At 36.2% G+C, this 25,246-nt stretch overlaps 1 protein-coding gene across 3 annotated transcripts in view; it reads right to left on the bottom strand.

The window, feature by feature from the left end:
* Nucleotides 1-25,246, bottom strand: part of LOC117175964 (E3 ubiquitin-protein ligase Nedd-4) — a 398,451-nt gene that overhangs the window by 196,636 nt on the left and 176,569 nt on the right. For all 3 annotated transcript variants that reach the window (XM_033365849.1, XM_033365848.1, XM_033365850.1), the window contains exon 7: nucleotides 8,685-8,735. In XM_033365849.1, the coding sequence (XP_033221740.1) occupies nucleotides 8,685-8,735 (51 nt within the window). The remainder of the gene's footprint in view (nucleotides 1-8,684; nucleotides 8,736-25,246) is intronic.

Consider the following 25,246-nt stretch of genomic DNA (forward strand, 5'->3'; position numbering starts at 1 on the left):
TAGAACACTTGCGGGAAAAATGCAGAAGGCGGTTGTCCTTGGGTCGCTCCGTGTTCTTAGGGTTCACGAGGCTTTTGCTGGATCGTCGTATTGATTCCTTTAATGCATTTAATGCCTGTTCTAGCTTCATATTAAGTTCATCCGTAAGAAATACATCCATAATCATATAATGGGAGACTCAAAGTCTTTAACTAGGAGAATCTCAGTTAAGGCAGGCACAGAGTCTCTATTTTTATTTATTGGCTGTTAAATTCTGTAAGTATTTCGAGAAATAGCTATTACATGCACTTTTCAGGCCAGAGTACGGTTGAGGAATCATCTAAATCATTGACATAGTCTTGAAAAACAATACATACATTACTAACCCTCAAAGGAGGGACAGTAACGAGTGTATTTAAGTATGGAGAGGCCGAAGTTCCAATAATAATAGCGTTAGTTTTTTCTAGATTGAGGCAAAGTCAATAATATCAGCCCAAAGTACGATCCAATTTATATCCTTTTGAATCTGACTGAGAAGTCTATTCAATTCTGCAGCAGGTCCCCAAAGGTGCAATTTGAAGTCACCAGCGTATTTAAGGTACCTACCAAATTTCCTATCACTTTCAAGATCGAAGGTATACTAGTTGAAAAGCGTAGGTGAAAGTGTGTGTGGACACTGAATAATTTAAGTTTTATAAAAGTAGACTATGGTTCATTTTGTAAAAGGCCTAACAATAATCGAAAAGTACCAGAACCGTAATCTCTTTTTTATCGACCACCAGTATAACATCGGTAGTGATTCTGTGAAGAGTATGATCAATGTCGCTCCCACTTATATTAACGTTCGTTAACGGTCAGCTGACTAGTTGCTTCGCATCCAAAGTCACACTTTTTATCAGTGGTATAAAAAAAAACTACTACTCTTCAAATCAAAAATCATTCAAATTTAAAGAATTACCTATATACTGAGGCCCTCCCTCGCCCGACAGGCACAAAAAAATACTTCGCCCTAGTGGTGGATATCATAATTAGAGAATACTAGGCGTCCAGGGCCATTTCCAATGGCCCTCCTGATATAACGCGCACTATTCAAGCTTTGCAGCTGCCAGCCGCCAGCGGTATTAGATGAAGGTGAAGGAGAGAAATTGGCCGAAAGTCTTTAGTACAAGCAGGACTGAAGATTTTAGGTATATAAACTTTTATTTTTCGGCCTGCTGGCCTTAAAAAAATTGACTTGCTTACACTTGTATTTTTTACAGAATTTTCTACCTTCTCTTTCTCCATGCCATTCTTTTAAACCAACTCATATACCTTCCTTCCTTGCTCGTGCATCCTTCTCACTTCATCCATCTGCAATCCATTCGTTCTAAAATACAGTTCCCTTTCTACATCCATTTTCCAACCCCTACGTCTGTTCTACTTTCCCACCAACACTTCCTTATCAGCTTACTTCCTCCTCTTCCAAAATTTTTTCCTCGTAGTTACACGCTCGACTCTTCATTAGAATACATAGACTCGTTCTAGACTCCTCCACTCCACCGAAACAGAAAGCCCAAGTACATAAACTCTTCTACCTCCTGTACCGCTCCCTTACCTCCCTTATCTCTCTCACCTCCTTTGCTGAACGCCATAACCTTTTTGGTATTTTAGATCGACAAAAAACGCTTACACTTTGGCACCCTTTTTGGTTAGTTTTCTGTCCACCAGGTGCAGCAAGACGTAAATATTGTCAATAGTACTTCTTCCTTTCCTAAAGACCGCCTGCGTCTCCGGCCATATTCCTTTCCCCTCAACATCCTTTCGCAGCCTAACTGCCAACACCATCGCATATATTTTGTACGCCGTTTTCATTAGCGTAATTCCTCTATAATTTTCCTGACTCTCCCTATCCATATATCTGGAAAAACACCACTTTGTAGATATACAATATAAATCTTTAATAATATTGGGAAAATAACTGGGAGAACTAACCCGATTATTTGTATCGATATTTCCTTCATAATGATCGAATTAGAACTAACTTCACTAGCAGAGATATTTTTATCAGGAGATTCCTATTTGGGTAGAATGGATCTAGACTATGAATTGCGTTAAATGTCGCTTTTTGTTACGTAAATTGAGTTTAATCCATTATTGAATTTTGTGAATAATCTCTTTGGGCTTTGTCGAAAATCAATTGATGGGATATTTATGGAAAATCATTTAGCTCGATCCTATGTTTAAACTTAGAATTATTTTATAGAAATTGCATAGCATGGAATTCCGGGCAGGGAAGCCTAACTTTTCGGAGTTATTTTACATTTCGAGTGCTTTTTAGGTCACTGCAATGAGGTCACTGCAATAGGCACACAAGGGTGGTCCAAAAATGCAGGGAATTTTTTTTGCATACTGGAGGGCAACGATGCCCTCCCATTTTATTCCAAATCCGAAAAAAGAAATTCCGTAATTTTTTATATTTTTTTATTTTAACAGTGGCCGGTTTTGACTTGAAGTTTAGCATCTAAAATTCATGTAGAAAAATCACTGTTTTGAATTTTTAGAATAATTTATTGGGGTTTCAAAAAATGTGACGGGAAAGTATGGGGTGCCCGTAGAGAATTATCCAACTAAGAATTTCATCTATCAGTCTGGTATTCTTTTACTTAAAATATTAATATTGCTCTAGTGGATATATTTATTATTATTGGTTAATTAATTTATAATTATTTACACAAATGGAATTTGTTTAAATAATCTTCTTTCTAGAAAATTCGTTTTTCCCCCTAAAAATTATTACTATTAGCCTGCTAGAATATTTATTAACGTTGGTTAATTAATGTTTTATTATTTAAACAAATAGGATTTGTTTAAACAATTTTGTTCGAAATTTCGTTTATCCTTAAAAATTATTACCATTGGTCTAGTGGAATATTTATTACCATTAGTTCATTGATTCTCAATTGTTTAAACAGATGGAATGTCTGTAAATAATTTTTTTATTAAAAGCATTAATATTTCTTCAGTGGAATATTTATCAACATTGTTTTATTAATTTTATTTTTTTTTAAATTTTGTAATAAAAAATATTATTTAAATATTACTGTTTAATTATTATTAAATTAATTATTTATTCATTATTACTGATTAAAAAATATTCCATTAGATTAATATTAATAATTTTTAGTAAAAAAGACCAGAATACAGTGCTAAAAATGTCTATTTCATGAAGAATTGACATTTTTTGTTTTAAGGATAGTTTTCAAGTACGCGCAGCGGTGTTTGAAGGGTGTCAAACCCATATATATGATACATGAAATTCTTCGTTTGATGATTCTCTACAGGCCCCCATACTTTCTCGTCACATTTTTTCAAACCCTAAAAATTTATTCCAAAAACACAAAAAACTGATTTTTCCCATGCATTTTACATGAGAAACTTCAAGTCAAAACCGGCACCTGTTAAAATTGAAAAATAAAAAATTAGGGAATTTCTTTTTTCGGATTTGGAATGAAATTGGGGGGATCGTTGCCCTCTAAAAAATAAAAGTGTTTTTGAGCCATCACTGCAATCTTTGAATAAATTTAGGTTTTCCCTTTTTTTGAGATTTTGCTTTAATTTTTTGAAAAATTGAAATTTGAATTTTAAGTATTAACTTGGCCAAGAGTAGGCCTGGCGTTCAACGGGACCTTGTAGCAACTTTGTTTTTTTTTTAAGATTTTCAGGAAGAATTGCGAAGGTATGTGGTAGTTTATAATTATTTATGGATAGTTAAATTGCAACATTACAACCTCTAGATACTTTTTAGGAGCTAGACTGAGTCTGAAGCTGGCAAGTCGGGATTTCGTTGAGTTAGCTAAGAAATGAAGCTTTCATACCTCCAAGGCCGCCGATTATGAGAACAAGATGGAATTTGTAGCCTTTGTACAGCCTGCTTAGTTCGAAAAGAAGAGCTTGATAATTCGCCCGTTATCCTCCCTCGTTGGCCGTGATATTACCATTGACTGGTGCAAAGAGTTCAATCACGTAAATTATCTTGGTCTTCAGATCTTGGAGGACAATATCAACCATTGTAGAACTGATACATTAAGTGGTAAGCATGAGAAATTCCAGTAGATCTTACACTTATCATTCATCACAACGGACTCGAATTCACCCTGGATGTATGACAAGAAGCATCTACTGAGAACATCCCCAAGTATTTTTGGCTCTTGCTTGCACGCTCAGTGATTTGTATCGCCTACAGGTACATTTTTTATGCGTTTTCGGTAAACGAAAGTGTCCATAACCCTGTCTTGAGAGGAAAAAGAAATCCTTCAGTCTCCGCTCTCAATCATGCAAACTTGCGAAACATCTTGAAAAGACCCATTGATAGTTCTTTTCTACGTATAATGCTATAGGACTTACCATAAAGAGGCTTGTTAGCATGTTCTTTTAATAGAAACGAATGTTCTGCTTTATGTACACGGCTTTTAAGTACCAATTATGCAGTGTCGTTGGAATCAAATGGAAGACCAAGCTAGAACCGTCCTTCAAAATTTTTCTGAGAATTTGGCAAAACCTTTATTCAAAGGCCATTTTTAACACACGCACATTTTGGGATTCCACTTGCGATATTCCTAGATATGCATATGTTTCTATATTACCAAAATATTGAATGGTATTTCCAGCTATACCTTGAAGATCCTTATCCTCATGCGATGATTTATTTCCTAGTCTTCTCTTGTGTAAATGGACGCAGACACACTCGCGCAATCCAATACACATGCCAATTGATTTAGAGTATCTATTTAAAACCGTCAAAAAGATTTTAAGATCCTTGGAAGACCCCCCTATTACATCTGACTTAGCTAGTACTAACTTGTCTTTTTTCAGATGTTATGACAAATCTTGTCAGCCGCATGAGCTAAACTCTTTCATACCCTTGCTTCGCTCATATTTCCAATCCCATTTGAACCACAGTCTCCATCAGAGAAAGGCCTATTGATTGGCACTACGCAATACTGGTGGTGTAATCGCATAATTCGTTGCATTGAGGAGTTAGCGATGGGTGATGTTGTTATCATATACCTACGCCTAAATAATTTTTTTTTTAACTTGTTCTCCGTTAAACCCGGTTTTCATCACAGCCACGAACTAAGTCAAGTGACTGATGGGATGAGGATGTTATAAGTTAATTTAATACGATGCTTGAAATCTTTTGCGACGATGTCATAGGTATAAAATTAAGAGCATGGTGTACTTTGGAGTAACTAACGGATCCAATCTGGCGTTTGAAGCCGTTTAGTAACAGAAAAAACGTGATAATGCTTCAAATTGTCGACGTTTGTTTCTGATGAAGGAAATAAGTAAAAAAAGTACAATAACTATTTTCTAATAGTATTCAAATCGATACTTTGTACACTTTTATTAAAATTCAATTAGGTAAGTACTTAGAATAGTAATTAACATGATGTGAAGAGTACAAGATTTTGTCGACCGACTATTAGCTCAAATTCTAGCAGGCGATTTTTTACTAGAATATAATTAACAATTCCTTTTTAAACTAATTTTCGTGTTACTTGAGGACCAAAGCCCATACCGTATTAAATAGAGCCTATTATTATTTAATATATGCGTATGGATATGCTCCCGGACAACCGAAACACGCAGCGATTAACTAATGCGTAACACATTACAAAACATACTTTTCGAAAAGTTTTGCGAGAAAAATGACCATCAAATTTAGAGAAAAGTTAGAAAAAACATTAGAGTCAACAGCAATAACTTGTTTCCCTCCGAACAGGACTGTTTCTCCTTGAAAGAACTTTTCCTTGATCTTCTGACTGATATGTCCCTTTACAAATTCTCGGACCGATTAATATTACAGCTCATGATAAATCATTATACAAAACTTTGCCCTCTGGACAGCTTCTCATCGACATTAAAATTGGCTGCCTAAAATTGTAAACCTAATTTTGTACGATATTTGTCTGAAAAAAAACAAAAGAGCGACTCACTTGTGCTTGTTACACGCTCTCCCTCTCTCTAATTATAAAATCGTAACAGCGAGAGGCACGCGACTTGATGTCTACCTCGGTTTTTGAATATTTTTTATGCACTGGTTTGAAAATTATTCCACAGACATATTTGTATGCAATTTTATATTAAAGCATGATACTTTTTACCAAGAATTTATTTTAATTTTTCATTTCAATTAAATTTTTTTTAATAAATAAAGAAATTTACCCAGGGTGTCACTAACTGGTTGCATGTAACTAACTAATGTTTGTAATGTAATTTAGCCTATAGACGCTCTTTTAACGATAGCGGAATAATAACCTTATTTTTTTCTGGAACCCGTAGTATGTCTATATACAATCTAATCGTATAATGAATTTGAAAGTCATAGGGATACACTGGAACCCTGCAATCCAAATCAACGCTTTTTTATCGAATACAATATACTAAATGTAGCTTTCAACGGCATGTGATACCACATGAGTAATTTGGTTTCACACACAGTAGATATCAAATTTTGTATTGCTTGAAAAAATAATAGCACCCAGACATGAAGAATATTCAGGCGGAAGTCTAGACACAAATATTTTTCTGAAAAATTAAAAATTATGGATAATACGTGTGAATAAAAGTATGGAACTTAAATGCTCACATGGAAAAGTATCACATGCCTTAAAAAACTTCGTTGGCAGAGAGAAATCGACCAAAAGTGCCCAAAATGGCAGGAAAATTTTTTATCCTGTAATATGTGCCAAATCAAAAATACAAATAATACAGTTTCATTAAATAAAACTCATTTCAGATTCGTAATTAGCGACTTGAAAAATCACGAGGTACCAATTTTCATCTAAACCGAGTAAAATTTTCTATTTGGTCCGCCATATTGCTACCGCCATTTCGAGTTTTCGAATTTTTATTTCAGATTCAGATTCAGCGAGCCCAAAACCCCCATGTAAGACTTGAATGCCAAATCAGAGCAAGTTAAAGAGGAAAAAAATTGATGTACTATTGCTTCAATTTCACACAGGGCACCGATTAATTTGTCACACTATCGCGACATGCGGGCGTTGGAAAGATTTACGCAAAAAGCACGAAATTGGCCTTAGCGCCATAAAACCGCATCATGTTCGCACCTAAATTCGTATAAGATTGCTTCAAAATAGTCTAACAACTAGAAACTAACTAAAGGCTTCTTTAAATTGAAGCATGATATCTCCACCGCTCATTGATTTTTGGGACCGCACGTCTTATGTCTAAAGAACTTGATCTCGAAAGTATGCAAGTAAACCGTGAGTTTAGTAAAACATCCTAAAATGGCCCATGTACGAAAATGATTTAAACGTAGTCTGCTGCAATAAGGTCTTTTAGGCACAATTTAAAACCATGAAATCAGAATTTCGCGCCTGCCGCACACAATATTTCATGTTACATCCTTATCGCGGAAATGTTCAATGGAAAATGCCAACATACTGGGAAAGAATAAGATGCGATTATAATGTACTTTTATATTAATAATTGTACGATAAAAGTGTGTTTCTTATATTCGGATTTAAAAATATTAAAATTAGAAAATACATGTTTGATTTACAATATTTTGAGAACTCGAAATTATCCAAAAAAGTAAAAAAAAGGTTCGAATACAGGAAAATTTTCGAGCCTTTTAGAAATCATCGATTTTTAAGTCAAAATTGAGTTTAACGCGATGACTGTTCTTCAACGGACCCTGAAGTGATCAGACATTTTTTGTATTAAGTAAGACTTGTTTCTCTCTTAAAGTGATACGCACACCTAACTTCATTTTATGTGCTTCTTATGTAAGTTGTAGATGTGAATTAACTTTAGTAAAATATTCTGGCCGCTTTCAATCTATTTAACCTATTATTGTTTATGTGGCAATTTGTACATTTACACATTAAAATCACGCGACTTTAGGGTGATTTGCAAATGTTATTTCATTTACTGTGAGCACACAGCTGTCTTGACCTGAAATCCATCTAGCTAAAGATCCTGCAGAAAATCATCTGATTAATGTGATCTATGGACTTCAAGCAGTTTCGGCTATATTTATATAGCATGATTGATACTGGTTTATGATGCAGGCCTTCAGGGATAAAAGACACGGCTTTAGCATTGCTATCGTCAAAATTACAAAAGGTCTTCTTTCTACATTTTAATGTATATTATACCTCAACCTACATAATGTAAACCCCGCCAAATAAGCCGGTCATTTCCAAATAACCGGTAGAGAGCTTGGGAGTGAAAAGAAATTCTCATTTTTAACAAGTATCTAGCCAACTGTTAAAAACAGAAGTACATTGACAACATTTTCATATTTTCCACCCAAAGAAAATAATTATTGCAGGTAAATAATAAAAATTTATATTAACAAATTTAGTCATTGATAAAAAATAAATCTCTACGTCTTATTATAAATTATTATAAAATATCAATGTTTCCTTAATTTTGTATTTCTTTTCACTTAAGCCTTAAAATCGAGCGAAAGTACAAGATGATTGAATTACGCGCAAAGCGATTGACTTAAAAGTCAGTGACTATTCATGTGTAAAATACCTGTGCGGAAGTATTTTCAAGTGCATGTATACCTTAATACGCAAAACCGTAAGATAGTAAGTTTTATTAATGTTTTTTATTATCTGCGTTGTCAGACTTAGATGCTATTTAATAAGTTCGTGAATAATAATGATCAGGATGCAAATTTTAAGATTTACCTGTTCAGAAGAACGTCTGGAACTAGCAGGGCTGTCTACATTATCATCATTCTGAAAAATTAAATTTTTTTGAAAAATTGTATACAGTATAGAATGGTCACGAAATAATGGATTTTTAAATAGAGCAACAAGGTTTTTATCATAGTGATGTATGTAATAGCATGGTTACAATTATATTTCGCACTTTGTAGGGCCTGCACTAAAGAGTTTTCCATTCGTAAGAAAGAAGGGGCGGAAACTTACGAGGGGTCCCGAGGTCCCGAGCTACGGCGTAGGAGGAAATGCATTTTTTCATTAAACAAGTCTACATACTGCTATTATGCCCCGATTAAAATTTTTTAAAAATTAAGTGTGCTTAGTTTTGAAAAGCACCCTGTTCAGAGATTTTAGCGTTTTCGTTTGTTTATTTATTATATCTTTACTCAAAGTGAAACAAAATCGAGATTTGTTTCAAACTAATTATTTTCACCCAACAACGGTTTGCATAAAATGCAAGTCATCTTCAATCAACGCAAGTTCACTCCCAGAATGCGAAAAAATGTATTATTGCATGATGCAATTATTATATTATCACACTAATCGACGCCTGCCGCCATCTCTTGATAGTAAAAGGAATCAGTAGAAGCTCGGAGGATCCCAAATCTCTTTTATTTTTGATAACTACCTAACCTTTAATTCAGTAGTTTGTATGAAATCTGTATGAGAATCTGTATAAAATTAACAAAAAACAATTGTTATAATTTATTGCTATTATTTAATTTCATAATATTAATAAATTTTCGTGTAATCAAAAAAGCTGCGTTCATAATCAGTGTTTAAAAACAAGGCTCAGGTATATCTAATGATGGGAATACTACGAGAAGATTTTTTTCTGATCCTAAGTTAACGGCAGAGATTACTGGAATAAATTAACAGTTAATAGAAAGATTTGCTTACGTTCTACATAAATTGACAAGTTCAGAGGTAACAGACTTGGTTGAATTTCATGAGTATACTTTAGAGATAGCTCGGCTCTATGTACAATTGTACTTGTGGTGCAAACATTACATCCAGACCATGGAATAAATTCGTGTGGGCTACGCCCTGTATATTATACGTGGGCGCATCCAGGATTGCTATCAGTGGGCCAGCTATCAAAGCCACGCGTCGCGTTTTTGCAAAACAGTGGGCAAGTAAAATGTTTCTAAAATTGGACCAAGTCTATTCTCTGAACATGCCAAATTGATCATAATCTAAACAAAAATTTCGATTAACTATAAATTTCTTCAGACAATCTCTGCCGTTAATTCATGGTCAGACAAAAATGTTCTGGCATTATTCTCACAGAAGGAAATTCGTATGTGAGCGTGTTGTCGTTCAATTACGAGTCAGGGTGAAGGTCTTTGTTACAGGTGTAAAAGTACAGTGATAGATGCAGAACACTACCCGAAATGGAATATTCCTTATCACCAATCCTGCGTTGGAAGAGTGAGACCATTGGGCCACGATGAAGACAGGTTCGACAGGATCCCCTACGTCTCAGGATATTGAGCGAATTATTAACAAGGCTCTGGCCCGTTTTAAGCAACAACTGCGAGAAGCATCCAATTTCGTGTGCAATCTTACTGATAAAGACAGACTTTTTGTCAAAATTAAAAATGTCATTGTGAGGATTAAGTAATTGAATTGAATATGTAGAAAGCAATGTAAAAATATACAGACCAAGTGCACTCGATTTAACATGAATATGAAAGAATGGCATTAGTGTACAATTTAATAAAGGCGGTAACTGATGATGTAAAAACTTACAGACCACTTGCAATATTGAGCGCGATGGCCAAAGTATTTGAAAACACTATCCATGAGAACATAGAATTAGCCTTATCGAACAATCTAGGCATTGTGAATAACATGCGCTCTTGGCTTACGACTTATTTTAGTAGGAGATTTTAAATGGTCAGAGTAAATGATAATTATTCGGAAGCGTTTTATGCAACTTCCAGTTTACCCCAGGGCTCTCACCTTGGCCCTCTGTTGTTTTTACTACACACTAACGACGTGTGCACAGTGATCAAAACTTTATTTTTTCTATTGTTCGCTGACGACCGTCTCCAAGCTTGGTACAGTATGAATGTGATCTCTTTCAATATTCAGAAACGTTCGGCAATAACCTTCAATAGAAGGAAAACTAGTTTAATTAACAATGACAGAATTTCTAATTTTGAATTCATTGATAATTAGATTTCTGGGATTTGTATAAAGAAATGCTTCTAAGAGAACGGCACAAAATACACTACAAATAGCTCTGCGTGAAATTGTGGATCGATTTATAAGTATTCAGCAAACATGAAATAAAAAGAGCTCTCTCCCGTGTTACATTGTACTTGATCTTTGCGCTGACAACTTTATAATCACACCCGATGCATTACCTTAAAGAACTTATTCTTCTGAATATAATATTAATAAGTAGGTCGACCTGAACCAGGTGTTCACTTGATGTCCAGTTATTTCTTGTGCACCTTCTTCGGGAAAGTTTCCCTTCAGAAGTTTATACCGATCTCCAGTTCGAACAAAAAAGTCAACTCGATATCCACGTAATTTCGTGCACCATCTCCGGGGAAGGCTTCCACCAGGAGATTATACAGATAAACAGGTCGAACAAAAAGTCAACTCGATATTCAAGTATTTTGCGTTCACATTCTTCGGGTTAGTTTCTCAGCAGGAGATTATACTGATCACCAGATGAATGACAAATATCGAATCAATGTCCAAGTATGTTTTGTGCAATTGTATCGGGAATTTTCAGTTTTCGGATATTATGCCCATTACTAGGTCGAACAAAAAATGAAACGAGGAATTCAATGGCGACCTTCATTTCGCCTTGAAATTGACCTTCATGGCTTTTTGAAGGTCAACTTTGTTTTTTTAAATGGAAACCCCCTTTCTTTAAATCTGCAATCGATAGAGCGGAAAATTCTACGTTCAGGTACTTACCCAAGTCATAGGTCAATCGTAACTTTCAAGGTCAGTTAGAGGTTATTTGCAATAACCAAAGTTTTCCAAGAGGTCAGTGCCATTCATGAAATAAATTTCAACGAGAAATTCATTGGTGAGCTCTGTATTGATCTTGGTGATGATCTTCAAGGTTTTTTCCAAGCAGTTTACGTTTACGTCCAGCATAACTCAGGAACAACGACGCGGACGTAGTAAATTCTCTTCCCTTTGGGGAGCTTGATTATCGTGAGTCCCCTTACCTCTCACGCTTCAGTAAAGATGTTCGAACTGAAAACTTTGAGCTTCTTGACAAACAGCTATGCGATTGTAAAAATGAGTTACAGCTTTACGAATCATCTCCCTATCAATCAAAGTATCCTGTTGCAGAATCCGATTCTGCAATTCGTCTAAGCTTTGCGGTTGCGTTTAGTATACTTTGCTCTTTAAATAACCCCGCAGAAAATAGTCGAGAGGCGTCAGATCAGGACATCTAGCAGGACACTCGATTTCACCCCTTCTTCCAATCCGCCTTTGAGGGAACTGATTATCCAAATATGCTCGAACCTCCCTACCGCAATGAGCCGCTGCTCCGTCCTGTTGGAACCAAATATTTTGAAAATTATCGCCTTTAATCTCCCTTATTCTTGGTACAATTTGGTTTCTGAGAAGCTCTCCATATGCACGGGCATTGACATTACCATCTATGAAGAAAGTGCCTATCAATGTACCATTCAAGATACCGGCCCAAACATTAATCTTTTGTGGATATTGTGTGTGACTCTCCAACATCCAATCAGGATTTGTGTCGGACCAATATCTACAATTTTGCCTGTTAACTTCACCTTTTAAAGTGAAAGTAGATTCATTTGAAGATACTGTATTGTACAAGAAAAGAGGAACTCTATCAATTCTGTCCATCATAATTTCACAAAATTCAACCCGACGATCAGGATCGTTTTCATTGAGCTCTTGTACCAGATGGACTTTTTAAGGATGGAAATTAATGCTTTTTAAAATATTTCGCACTATCTCAGGAGAAACGTCACGCTCATCACTAATTCGACGTAAACTAAGGTGTGGGTTTTCAAAAAATGCTTGGACTATGTCCATCTGCATCTCTTCAGTTCCTGTAGATTTTGGCAGACCAGTTCTCTGAGGGTCCTTGATAGATCCATGATTCATAAAGCGCCTTACAGTTCTTTCAATTGTTGATTTTGAGACAGGATTTAACCCTTCTCCTTCTCCTTCCTAAAGTTTAGCTTGCGCCATAATAATCTCTTAGCGAAAGATAGTAAGTATGTATTCGTAATACGTAAATTTAGTTTCGATTCGTAATATTCGTATGGAAAAACGGTATAGGACTTATGGTATCGCCTTAGGTATTGGCTTAGGTATCGAAAAACGGTATAGGACTGTATAATTCTTCGAGGGGGGGGGGGGGGGCAGAACTCTCAGCAGAACACCTGGAACTTTTAATGAAAAATTTCCTTATGATTTTAAAGTATTGAAGACGCTGTAACCAAGATCAAAACAGAGCTAAACAATGAATATTTCGTTGAAATTTACTTCAGGAATTACACTGACCTCTTGGAAAACTTTGTTAATTTCAAATAACCTCTAACTGACCTTGACCGTTACAATTGACCTATGACTTGGGTACGTACCTGAATGCAGAATTTTCCGCTCTATCAATCGCAGGTGTAAAAAAAGGGTGTTTCCGTTTAAAACAACAAAGTTGACCTTCAAAAAGCAATGAAGGTCAACTTCAAGGTCAAAATGAAGGTCACCATTGAATTCCTCGTTGAAATTTACTTCAGAAATGACCTTCACTTTTTTGAAAAATATTTTACCTGAGGAAATATCCGTACACCCTGACGACACGCAGCGACTCAAGGACGACCGCCGTCTACATTTTTCCCGCCAGTATTTTAGCATATTGTTGACACGCAGGGATGCTTTTCAGGCTATTAACCAGTGAAAGCTGGGCCCCTCCAAGAGCGCCGATGATAAGGACGATTAGTTTAACAGAATATTCTAGGTATAATCGTCGCAACTCCCTTATAAGGTCTCACTACCTCTCTTCCTTTTCATTCTCCATGACTATAATGTTTTTGTCAGCTGGTGCCGAAAATTCGATAACGAACATGGTTCGCTTCTCTAAGTCAAAAAGAACCATGCCAGGCCTCGAGTGAGCAACAGAAACAATTGTCGAGAATATAAAGTTCCAGTATATGCGGCACTTCTCATTCTCGACAATTGACTCTATTTTCCCAGGAGCATTTAGAGGAGCGATATTACGGTTAATGTCGTAAAAATGACAGATATGGTAATAAAGCACTCTTAACTGCCGCACTGTGTCTTTGGCTGTAGATGATTCCTCCATTAGTTGGACAACTAGATAGCATGTATGCTAAATGCTCGGGTTGTGCATGGCACGCCCTGCAGTTATCACCGGGACTGTGTTGGCTTAAAATGTGGCGACGGTATGTTAAGGTGGAAATGATACTGTCTTGACATGCCTTGGATGATTTAAGGAAAGCAAAAGTTAGCTTACGCGATATTGACTGATCATCCACATTTCTGTGGAAAATGCCGTGCATCCTTTTATCGAGGAGCTGTTCACGGAAGTTTTTCTCTTGTGCTTTCTTAATCCAGGATTTCGGGAGTGATACTCGAGATAAATACGATTTGATTGCATTTTGCTCACCCCTAATACTGAATTTAAGTCCGAGTGTTTCAGCAGCCTCCTCCGCTGCTTTGTACAGAAACGCTCTTTTTCCCACTCCTTCGTGCTTCCTGATCACTTTGAGAAGAGGGTCTCTTCTATTTGCGACTCTTATGTGCTGTACCCAGAATAATCCTGTTGTGAAGACATTCAAGATTCAATATTCCGCGAGCACCTTGACTCCGTGAGATTTAGAGTCGCGGAACAGAAGACTTAAGATGCATGTATTTGTTAATTTGCATAAACTTTCGTGTCCCGATGTGTGTGTGTGTGTGTGTGTGTGTGTGTGTGTGTGTGTGTGTGTGTGTGTGTGTGTGTGTGTGCAACTTAGATAGGGGGTCAAATTATTAAATTTTATATCATTTTAATCTCCTGTTTTGTTCATAATATTAGTATGTACCTGTGAATGAAATAAATTACAAAATAAATAAATTGTGCTCCAGTCTAGATGCTAGTACTTTTTAAATACTGAAATAAGAAAGAATATTGAAATTTATAAATGCTGAAAGCTCTTTAATTAGATTTTAAGAAATTATAAAAATGAACGTACCAATAATTCTAAAGCTTTCCTCATAAATAATAATTAGTAGCCCTATAAGTTATTGAACTCTAAATATTATGATTAATTATTACTCTCTGAGGAAATATGAACATTATACTAAGACTCTTAATTATGTCTAACATATCCAAACTGAAAACAAAACACTCATGGGAAGTTGGCAACATAAACGCGATATGTTAGACACAATTTAGATTGTCAGCATGATGTTTAAATTTCTTCAAAGTGTAATGATCAATGATAAGATTTAGAGTTGAATGGCTTAAAGAACCATGATTGACAAAGGACTCCGAACAAAATACATTGCAAATGGCGCTGCGTAGAATTGTCTTACCTTTGAACATTTTGTGGTTCATAATGTTTCGATCAAAAGTTAATCCGGAAGATTTACTTGCAGGACTTCATAAATATCTACGCAGGTTTATATCCAGGTTAACGAAAAAAGTTTAAACAAATATTTAACCATTTTTCGTTCACTTTAAGGGGCATTTCTCACCAAACGATTATACTCATCAATAGTTCAAGCAGAAAAGTCACCGCGATATCTAGGGTATTTTTCATGCATCTCCTCCGAGAAAGTTTCCTGCCAGGAGATTATACTAATAACTAAGTAGACAAAAAAAATGAACTCGATATGCCGGTATTTTTTTGTTCAACTTCTTTGAGAAAATGTTCCTTCTGACGATTATATGGTTAATCTTCTTGAAAATATATCCGTTATCACTTGTCGAACCGTTAGATACTCTTAAAAAATAGTTACTCAACGACTAAGTCTAATTGGATATTACTTTTTTAGTCGACGTTGTGATATGTATAATCTCCCGGCGGTAATACTCCTCGAAGAAGTTGCACCAAAAATACATGAATATTAAGATGACATCTTTGGTCGACCTAGTGGTCGTTTTAGAATCCTGGGGGTAAAATACTCAGGAAAAGTGGCACAAAAGATACCGGGAAATTTGTTACGATATTTTTGATCGACTGGTGAGTGGTATGGTCTCCCCTTGGGAAACTTCCCGGAAGTAGGTGCACAAAAAATACTTGGATATTGAGTCCATTTTTCTGGTCGACTTAGTAATTCATAACATCTCACGGAGACAAACCTGCCCGTAAAAGTTGGATGGGAAATACCTGAGCTTTTATTCAATATTTATAACCGATCTGATGTCGGTATGATGTCCTGGTGCGAAACTTCCCCAAAGAAGGTCCACGAGAAAGACCTGGACATCAAGTGAACACCTGGTGCGGGTCGACCTCCTGATCGGTATTATCTTTAGAAGAATAAGTTCTTTGCAGTAAAAAACTGATTCGATTGTAAAGTTGTCAGCAAATACCAAGTAAAATACTAAGTAAAATTTTTTTGGAAATGAATACACAAGTCTATCAACCGTGAAAACCTCTGCAATTTACAGTCAGAAATTTTGTTGTTAGATTTTAAACTAGTGTTCCTTCTATTGAAGCTTATTACCGAATATTTCTTAGCATTGAAAGACATCTCATTCATACTACATCAAGCTTGGAGAAGGTAGTCAGCGAACAAAAAAAAAGAAAGTTTTGATCCCTGTGCATACGTCGTTAATGCGCAGTAAAAACGACAGAAGGCCAAGGTGAGAGAGCTGGGGCACATTAGAAATTGCATTTAATATTTTTCCTAATTGATTTTTATTATTGATTTCAAATAGTAGATTTCAAATTACTTATGTCTTACGGTCCAATCGTAAATCGCAAAATAAATATAAATAAAAAAAACATGTTCTTCGAAACTCAGATATTTATTTAATAGAAAGAACTCCTTTTGAACTTCCTGATGTTTCGGTACACATGCGTACCTTTTTCAAAGGTTCTTAACCTGAGTTGATGATGGTTTAAAATAGTCAAACAGATCAAATTTCAGTCAAAAAAACATAACATTTAATTCAATTGTTTTAAAAAAAATTAATTAAAATTTAGTCATTTCAGAAGTCTCAAAAAATACCGAGACTTCAATCGATTAGACTACATTTTTTAAAAATATAGTACGAGAAAACAAATTAGCTTAGGTTAGGACGGACGAACAGAAATTTTTATTATTCAATTTGAAATATTACGAAATTTCTATATATTTAAAAAAGCTGGGTTGCTAGACGGTGTCATAAAACAAGTTTCAAGTGCAACCGAAGAATGAGAATACTGCCAGAAGATTTTTCTCTTACCCTGAGTTAACGGCAGAGATTGCAGGAATAAATGTATAGTTAATACAAAGTTTTGCTTATATTCTGAGAAATTTAACAAGTTCGGAGGTAACAGACTTAGACGAGTTTCGAAAATATTATATTTACCTATTGTTTTGAAAAAAACACAACTTAATGCTTTCATCGCTGGCCCGGCGACAGCCATCCTGCACACGACTACACAGCGCCCATATTCAGAATACAAAGTGATAGCCCACACGATTTTATTGCACGGTCCAGGTGCAATGTTTGCACCACAGGTAAAGACGTACATAGAGTTAAGCGAACTCAAAAGTATACGTATGAAATTTACCAAATCAATTCAAGGAGTTCATGGAATTCAGTGAATTCTTGAAATTCATGGATTTCAAGACAATAACATCAGATCTAGGACTGTGGCGTAGAACCCCATCAGAATTGTGAAAGCCATTCCACTCCTTCTCCTGCTTTATCCTTGTGCCTGGAGCAATGTGTAAACCAGTTTGCCACATCACTACGCAGGTATCTCCCCTGATTTTTTCAGTCTAGGATAACTCTTAGTTATGTGACTCGTTTTTTTATTTCCATGTGTTATCCTCCCAAATTCTGTGTACACGTGGTTTCCCATTTATACCATCTGTTGAATACAACCGCGCCTGTCTTACTCGGATTGACCGATAGTTCAGTCTTCTTGCAACAAGATGCCACTATCCCGTGTGCTTGCTGCATTACTCTGAAAAGCGTATCCAGATGCTGGCCGCACATAATATTCAGTATATCTTCTGGGTAACGTATACCGTGATACTCTGACTCGTCGGAGGCTGGACAGATAGCTCTCCATAGGACTAACCTTCTGCCGAGCACATTGAGTGGTTCAAGGAGGACACCTAAGGGCCACTCATAAGAGTGTCCCTAGATCAGTGACCGACCCAGCGGCTAAAGCTTGGCTACATAATACATTGGCCAAGAAAGGCCAAGAACCATCTGTGGTCCTTCGGTGGTTGGAAGGATTCAATCAGTCACTAAGAACAGCGTCCAGGCGAATTGTCAAGCACGATCGGCCTGAGGAGGAAAACACAACGGAAGGTGCCAAGCAACTCCTACGTATACAAATACCCGAGACCCAGATGTGGGCTCATGCAGTCCCCAACCACTGGCTCTTCTATCACCTTCGACATTAAACTTAAGGATTACCGACCAGGGATAGGAGTAGCCCGTCGGGACAAAGTAGGGTCGGTGCATACCTAAATGACTGCTCCCGACCTACTCATATTTACCCAAATTAACTTTAATCATAGCAAAGGGGCCTCTACGATTCTGCAGAGGGGCTTATCTGCGAGGCACACAGGTTTAGACGTAATGATTTATTGGAATACCTAATAACTACTAATTTAGATATTCCCGTCGTTTTATAACTCGGTCAGGGTGAAAACTGTCGATATTACCCTTTGTACTGGTAGATTTAGAGACAGTGCCAAGAAGTGGACAGTTTCAGGACACCTCTGTCTCTCAGATCACTCACAGATAGAGTCCGAGTTCAAATCTACAGTACATTATTTCAACGGAAATAGTGAGTGCTCTCTCGGAGATGCCCAGGTCAATTAGAGAGATGGTCGCCATGGAGACGGCAGCCACGATTTTCGCCGATGCCACCAAATCTACTAATGAAAGTAACTGTCGACACACAAGAGTTTGAAAGGCTGGGGAGCTACACTGGTGGATCGGAAAACTCAAAGAGCTTTACAGGGGAACCAGAGAGAAGTTAAGACGTGTCATCACTGGCAAAACGGATCAACTATAATCCTCATTTACGACCATGAGGGATGAATACAGGGTTTCGATACGTTATTTGACGTAAGAAAGCTGGACCAGAAGCTCTATTCTCGAGTTCATCCGAAACTTTCCGTATATGTAAAGTTTCGAATGGTAACTGACGTATACGAGAAGGAAGTCACATTCTCGAGCACTCTTCGAATTTGTTATTAGAGTTATTGGTATACGAATATACTTAACAGCGTTGCCACGTTTAACTCAAAGCAAAATTCTACTGCTTTACTAATGACACACAATTTGAACCAATAAAATAATTTGTAGAGTCATGTGTGAAATGCGCCAAACATGTGGATGGTTTGAAAATTGAATGCTTCCGCTGTTAGCACGTGGTGCCGGGTGAAATTGTTAAAGATATTTTAAGTATATGATTATATTAAAAATATGATGTGAAAATGTTTTACAACTCATATTTCTGGGGAATATGATATTAGTGAAGAAAAATATGGCTAAAAGTGCAATTGAGGTTAGGTAGACAAATAAAATTGTAGATTTTTTTCTTTTATTTTTAGGTAAATTAATTTCAATTGAAAAGAAAAGTCTATAGCTAAAGAAAGATCGGATACGATTGTGCTTTGGCACACAGTTTGAGTGATCTGAAAGAAATAACGAGTTCGTTAACCAGCCATTTTTGATAAAATTTCAAAAAGTTAGAGCATTTTCTAAAATGGAAAAAATTCGAGAGAAGAAAAGTTACTTTTTTTTTGGACCTTCAAGATTTTCGAAATATCTTTTTGAATTTTGTTTAAAAAAAATTGAAATTTCAAATTTTCATTGCGCAAACAATACTAAATTATTACATTCTCATCCGTAATGAGAAGATATTAGTTTTATGAGAAAACTTACTATCGCGGATTTCATCATATTTCGACGTTTTGAGGCCTCCTGAGTCGGAAAAAAAGTTTTTACATCGTTGATAGTTTTCGGAAATTATATAAAATTATGATTATATTCTGATATATTAAGCCTACAATTTAGAATTAAGTATTTTTTAACCTCAAAACCAAACATATTTCTAAAGAATTTGAATGTGAAAAAGGATAAAATCTTCCTAAATGTTGTAACTCAATTAAACAATACATAATCCAATTACTGTATAAATTTGTGAAAATCATTTGTTTTTATCACTCTCGCTCCTGTCACTTTTGTTACCGCTTCATAATTCAGAAAATGTAACCACTGCGCATGATCAAACTCTTAATTCGAATACGAACATAAGTTTCGAGTGGCATATGCCCACTCGTTGCTTTTCATACGAAACTTTTAATATATAGTACGTCAGTGAGTGTTCGAGAATAGGTTTCATTGAAAGTCATTCGAAAGTTGCAAGATTCGTATACGAAAAAAACTCGAGAATAGAGCCCCAGCTATTGCGCCGATATCCAAAAAGGGAAAGAGGCGACTAGAATGAACAACAAGATGCACTCTCAAAACCCGAATGTTATTCTCGGTCTCTAAAATTGTACGGCGGAGAATACTCAGTGTCGGACGAAGAGACCTTGGCTCACTTGATCAAGGCTAATTTTCCGGGCTTCGTAAGATCTGGAGAAAAGGTGGCGACACCTCTGAGGCAACCGCAGCTGCCTGTGTCTCGACCGGGTCCAAAACGGCTGCTAGTTCACGAGATTGTTACGCGTTCAAGTGTTGGGTGGGCCCTGAAGTCTTTCAATGCATACAAGTCTTTTTGTCCAGATGACATATACCCGGTCTTCTTGTAGAAGGCTTGAGAGACCATTATAGGGTGAATTGGCCTACTCGACAATCCACCGCAAGGTATTATCGAGTAGGCCAATTCACAAAGAGCAACATGCCTATAGCGCTGGTTAGGTCTGAGAATAGGCATTTTATCGCCAATCCTGTGTTATTTGTTAGTGGATAAACTGCTTTGTCTACTCACGAGTCAGGTGTACCATGTTATACGTTACGCGGGCGATATACTGGGTATCGTGTGCGGCCAGCATCTGGACCGGCTTTTTGGAGTAATGCATCAAGCACTGGGGATCGTAGGCTCTTGGTGTAAAAAGACTGGACTATCGGTCAATCCGAGTAAGACAAGCGCGGTTGTATTCAACAGAAGGTATACATCTAAGTCCACGAGTACAATGAGTTTGGGAGGACAACAAATGGAAATCAAAAAACGAACTAAATATCTAGGAGTTATCCCACGATAGAAGCTGTTATGGAACGAGCATCCGAAAAAGGAGTGCAAAAATAGTAGGGACTCTATTCCTCTTTAGGACAGCCATAAGTAAAAACTAGGGCTTGTCGCCGCAAATACTCACGTGGATGTTCACTGTGACTCTGTGGCCCAGACTAACCTACGCGGCGGTGCTCTGGTGAAGTAGAGTCGAAATTTCCACTGTAAAGTCTCGACTGGAAAGAATCAGGGCACTGATTCTAAGAGGAATTACTGTTGCCCCGAAGCCGACAACCGCCGGGATACTGGGGGCACTAACAGGGTTAGAGCCCCCCGTTTTATTATAAAGGCCGTGGCTGCGAAGGCAGCTTGGATATTAAAAATGATAAACGGCGGTAGGATCTCGACAGAAGTGCTGGTCCCAACCGATATCGCGAGTAGGCCGAACCTAAGCGTGCTCAGGAAGGAAACGCCCACTCGCTATCTCTTCGACAAGAACTATCGTGCTAGCCTGTCCACGACGGGGGAATAAGTTAACGGCAAGCCACCCTTGCCTAGTGGCGGGGACAACTGCTTTACAGATGATTCCAGGAACAAGGAGCGAGCAGGAGCAGGTGTACAAAGTAGTAGGAGTGGAATGGGTTTCACAATTTCGATCGAATTCAGCGCCACAATTCTAAATTCTGATATTATGGAAATAAGTCAGTGCGTCTCCAAATCACAGAAATATGGAAACAAAATAAAAATTCGTCTTTATTCAGATAGCAGAGCTGATATAATGGCCGTGAATGAAACAACGACTTCGTCGAAACTAGTCTATAACCATGAATTCCATAAACTCCTTGAATTCCTTGAAATTCAACAACTAAGTAAGCAGTTTATACAAAAATTTTATCATGAAATACTCCTAATTTTTTCACATTTCAGTTTTTCAATTAAATTTTGCATACTTAAATCTCTTCTTTTTCTTTTAAAGATGAAACTGCCGCATTCATGTCATCTACAAGCGACAGCAGTTATAAAGATAAATATGAAATCAGTGACAGGGATGCATTTCATGTTCTGATTGCAACTGACGAGGCACCAGGCCATGATATCCATGATTTTGTCATTAACAGGTTATCCATTCATATTTTATGAGAAAAAATAGGTGAAGAAAGGGCGATTGTAATTAAAGAGCAGCTCATGGACTCGAAATTGCCAGTTGCTGTCGTGCACTGGGTTGGTAAGTTACTTTCAGCGTTAACAGGTAAGGAGACCGTTAAACGACTTCCTGGGATTCTTTCAAATGGCGATGCTCAACAACATTTTAAGTGCCTCTGCTGCAATCTAGGATAGGAAAAAAGCAGACATCTGTTGTGTGTGAAATTTTTGTTGATTGGGGTCACCAAGACTCTGTTAAAGCATTAGTTTTCAATACAACAGCATCGAATACTGAAAGTTATAGAGGTGCGTGCGTTTTTAAGTGGAAATCCGATGAAAAAAATTTCGATATGATTTATAAAAAAGCAGACTATTTTTTAATTATTTAAACAAAGTTTATAAACAAATTCATAAATTCTTCATTTTCGAGTATATTTGTTACGTTTTTTAACAAAAAGGACAATAAGTATCTTGTTTATAGCTTTTTTGTGCGATTCTTCGATTTCAGACAATCAGTGTTATTTGTTTAAACAAAATTAATTAACAAATACATAATATTGTCATTTTTAAGTAAAAGGAATTGGTTTTTTTAATCAACTTCAAATATGTTAAAAATACCTCGTGATATCATACTTGGTTATAAAAAAACTAATTTATATATTTTTAAACACATTAAATGAACAAATTCATTGTTTTGACACTTTTGAACACATCGATTTCATTTTGTTAGAGAAGTAGATTTTAATGTCTTTCTAATAGATCTCTATAGTTATTTTTTATTAATAATAAACAATTAGTCATTGTTTTTAGAAAATGTAATAAACAAATTGGCCATTTTTTAGTAGGTAAATGTAGTTTCTTGAACACAATCAATTAAATTTGTATAAGTAATGGGCCTTTACTATGATTCTTTGCTGTTAGACAACAATTCATAATTTTAAAACAAATTTAATAAACAAATTACTCTGAAGCCGTTTTTTAGTGGAAAAATCATATTGTTTTTTATGAAATCGACTACAATTTTTAAGAAATGTCTCTCTGTTATGATAATGTATTATCCGGCAGGACATGTTTATTATTTTTACAATTATTTATAAAAACCTGTCGAAATTATGAACCATGTATGAAACAACTTACAGTTCGTTCATGTTTCTCCAAACAAAATTTTGCTTCTATAAGATATTCATCCACCCGCAATTCAGTATGAATTTTTTCGGTTAAGAAATTTCGATTTCAAACTGTTAAAGGAGAAGTGCCTTAGCTTCTGGAAGCAATGGTTTCTCATGTTTTGAGAACTCGCATCTGAAACTTCCCAAGTACGGATCAGCAGTAACTAGTAGGAGGAGCAATATTTCTTCGTTTAAGGAAGTCGGAGAAAATTCTGTGCAGTTATTTTCACTGCATCTTTTGAAATCCTTGTTTCTTGATTCTTAAACTTCCTCCGATAATTGTTCTATTGGTATAACAAAAGAATCAATTATGTTTGGACCATGAATTAAAACCTCTTGTAGTGACGCAGGCATATAATACCAACTGTAATTCTTTACGTAAATTGCTGTAGTGTCAATGCAATACTGGCGAAAGCATTCAATGCCAAAAGCTTGACAGCATACCATATTTTTCAGAATCATACATAAATTCTTAATCAGTTTTTCATCAATACCTGTAACCTCAAAGAACTTCCTAGGTGTATTGCCATCATTTGTAGAATGAGAGGTTTGCCTTCCGCTATCAACAGTAAGCCAAGCTTTAATTTTTAATTGTTTAATTTGCCTTTTAATAATCTACAGTTCAAGCAAGATCTTATCCTTGGTCTCTGCTTCAAATTGGAACAGAATAGGTAGGCCAGAGTTTGTGAAGAAGGCCGAGGATTTAGCCAAATTGGTTCCAATGATGAATCTTCTGCCTATTAGAGGCGTAGAGGAACCATTGACACCAAGAAGAGACTTGATTAAGAAGATTCGTGATTTTCAACTTTGTGTTGGTATAAAATAAATCCTAATGTTCCATCACAGCCGCATTTTGACTTTACTTTTATTTCTTTGTCTTTTCAGCTAGTTCAAGTCCTTCAAACATCAGAAATCGTTCAGTACTATAATCGAATAACCCTTGCAATTGCAAAGTGCAACCTGTTTCGTTAACTGGTTTTGTTGAACTTGGTGGATAACACTTTTTTTGCACCTATAATTCTTTTCTATGAAGGCAGTACCTTAGAATTTTTTTCTTCCAATAATGTTTCGAAGAGCTCGGACTTCCTTTAGTTAACTTCAAATCAATGAATAATGCGAATGCTTCATAATCTGTAAAGGGTACTGCATTTTCTTTATGTGATTCTACTGGTTCAAAGTCTTGTACATCTCGTTCAATTCCTTTTCCACCATTTGATATACCTTTTGTGATAATTTAAAGAGCAGCTTATTACCTAAACATTGAAGTTTTTTAAGCATATCTACATACGTTTTTCTGAAACACATTCTTTCAGGCTACCAATCTTTCTTTTCTTTTTCCGCGCATTCTTCAAAGATATTGCTTCTTCAAAGTTCTGAGCAGGTTGCTTCTGACACTACAATACACCTATCTGAAGCATTCCCCAAAGTATTAGGCGGAAGGAAATTTGTCGCAAAAAACTGTCGCCGGCTCACGGACTACAACCAAATCCCCTTTCATTTCTTTTTTTCTCACCCTTACTGGATATTTCAGGTATGTTTGCTGTGGTTTCACGTTTTAACCCTCACTTCATTCTCGGCTGTAAGGCAGAGAACATCGTGATTCCGTTGCCGTTCCTGCCTGCTCGAAATCTTTATTTTTTATTTTATAATTTTTTGCCTTGACAAGGGTGCTGCATGAGTAACGAAACGTTGGTGATTACTTTTTACTAACGTTTTTTTTATTGTGATTTAATGATGATAAAAATAAAAGACAAAAAAAAGAGAAGGAAGGAAGTTTTGTTGTTTTCCTACCCAAAGTTCTTTGTTCTTTTTTATTTTTGTCCAAAACAAGAATTTT

This window comes from Belonocnema kinseyi, chromosome 7, assembly GCF_010883055.1.
Source record: "Belonocnema kinseyi isolate 2016_QV_RU_SX_M_011 chromosome 7, B_treatae_v1, whole genome shotgun sequence".
Taxonomy (NCBI): Eukaryota; Metazoa; Arthropoda; class Insecta; order Hymenoptera; family Cynipidae; genus Belonocnema; species Belonocnema kinseyi.